The sequence below is a fragment of the Penaeus monodon genome, chromosome 22, assembly GCF_015228065.2.
Source record: "Penaeus monodon isolate SGIC_2016 chromosome 22, NSTDA_Pmon_1, whole genome shotgun sequence".
NCBI classification, from domain to species: domain Eukaryota; kingdom Metazoa; phylum Arthropoda; class Malacostraca; order Decapoda; family Penaeidae; genus Penaeus; species Penaeus monodon.
In genome coordinates this window covers 33,367,130-33,368,351 of record NC_051407.1, presented here as the reverse complement: position 1 = coordinate 33,368,351, position 1,222 = coordinate 33,367,130, and the positions used below count along the sequence as shown (strand labels likewise).

Sequence of the window (1,222 nt, the reverse complement as noted above, 5' to 3'; positions counted from 1 at the left end):
TGGAAAAGAATGAGAAATATGTAAGCAAAGGAGAACGAAAAAATGAAAGTTGTGCAGAATAAAAAGATTTACAAGGAGTGATCGAAAGATATTTTATTTGTATAAGTTCCCTTTTTTCATACCATTCAGTGCGTGCATTTCCTGCTATGCGCTTTGACAGAAAGAACCCATTTTTTATGAATCCTTTTATCTGTTCGATCCAACACTCTGACGCATATCACTGCCTTTCTCCGCACAGGTAATTACAGCTGTCTGGTGGCGGAGTTCCACATGCGGCGCGCCATCGGCTTCCACTTCGTCCAGAGCTACCTGCCCACCACGCTGATCGTGGTCATCTCGTGGGTGTCCTTCTGGATGGACGTGGACTCCGTGCCGGGGAGGACCACGCTCGGCGTCACCACGCTGCTCACCGTCTCCTCCAAGTCGTCGGGTCAGTCACTTGCTGTCTGTCGTTGTTAATGATGGTGATTACGTGGTAATTGCTATGCCGGACGTCCGGTCAGTCGCTTTCTGTTTATTTATGTTCCTAAAGTTATTATGAAGTTATCTCTGATTTCACCGCGTCTCCTCCAAGTCGCCGGGTCAATCGCCTTCCTACTTTGCTCTTGTAATTATTGCTATTATAAAGTTTTATCTTGGGGGTCACATCTACTCGCCGTCTCCTCCAAGTCGTCGTGTCAGTCGCCTTCATACTGCGTTATTGTTTTTTATACTTATTTTGATGTTATCTTTCATCCCGGGCTTCACCGCTGCCCACCGTCTTCTCCAAATCGTCGGGCAAGTCGCTTTCTCACTTTGTTATTATGATCATGGCTATCATAATGTTGCCTATTAGCCCGAGCATCATATCTGCACGCCGTCTCCTTCAAATCACCGGGCCAGTCGACTGCTCACTTTGTTATTGAAATTCCTGGGCTCCCTTCTTCTTAGTATTATCACCGTTATTCTTATGAAGCCGGATTCCCCATGCTGGTCCCTATCTTCACGTAGGCGTTAAGTGTGGTGCCTACCCTTTACTCATCGAGATTCATACTTTGCTTTTCTTCTTTTATCTTTTATCAGTTTTAGAGTCCCCATACTGCTCTATGTCTCCCTGAGGGTGTCATATGAATGCAGTTTTCCCTTCGCTTTCATTATTTATATCTGTCTCTTATCAGTACCTTTACATGATCTGTTTCCTCCCGACGAGTTATGGCAATTATTTTTATTGTCACTATGATAC

The 1,222-nt window shown here is 44.8% G+C and overlaps 1 protein-coding gene across 1 annotated transcript in view; it reads left to right on the top strand.

Annotated features, from left to right (window-relative positions):
* The first annotated feature begins 243 nt into the window (after positions 1-243).
* LOC119587612 (glycine receptor subunit beta-type 4-like) overlaps positions 244-1,222 on the top strand; it is a 35,794-nt gene continuing 34,815 nt past the window's right edge. The window contains exon 1 of the mRNA XM_037936320.1: positions 244-430. Within this exon, the coding sequence (XP_037792248.1) occupies positions 271-430 (160 nt within the window). The 5' untranslated portion in view covers positions 244-270. The remainder of the gene's footprint in view (positions 431-1,222) is intronic.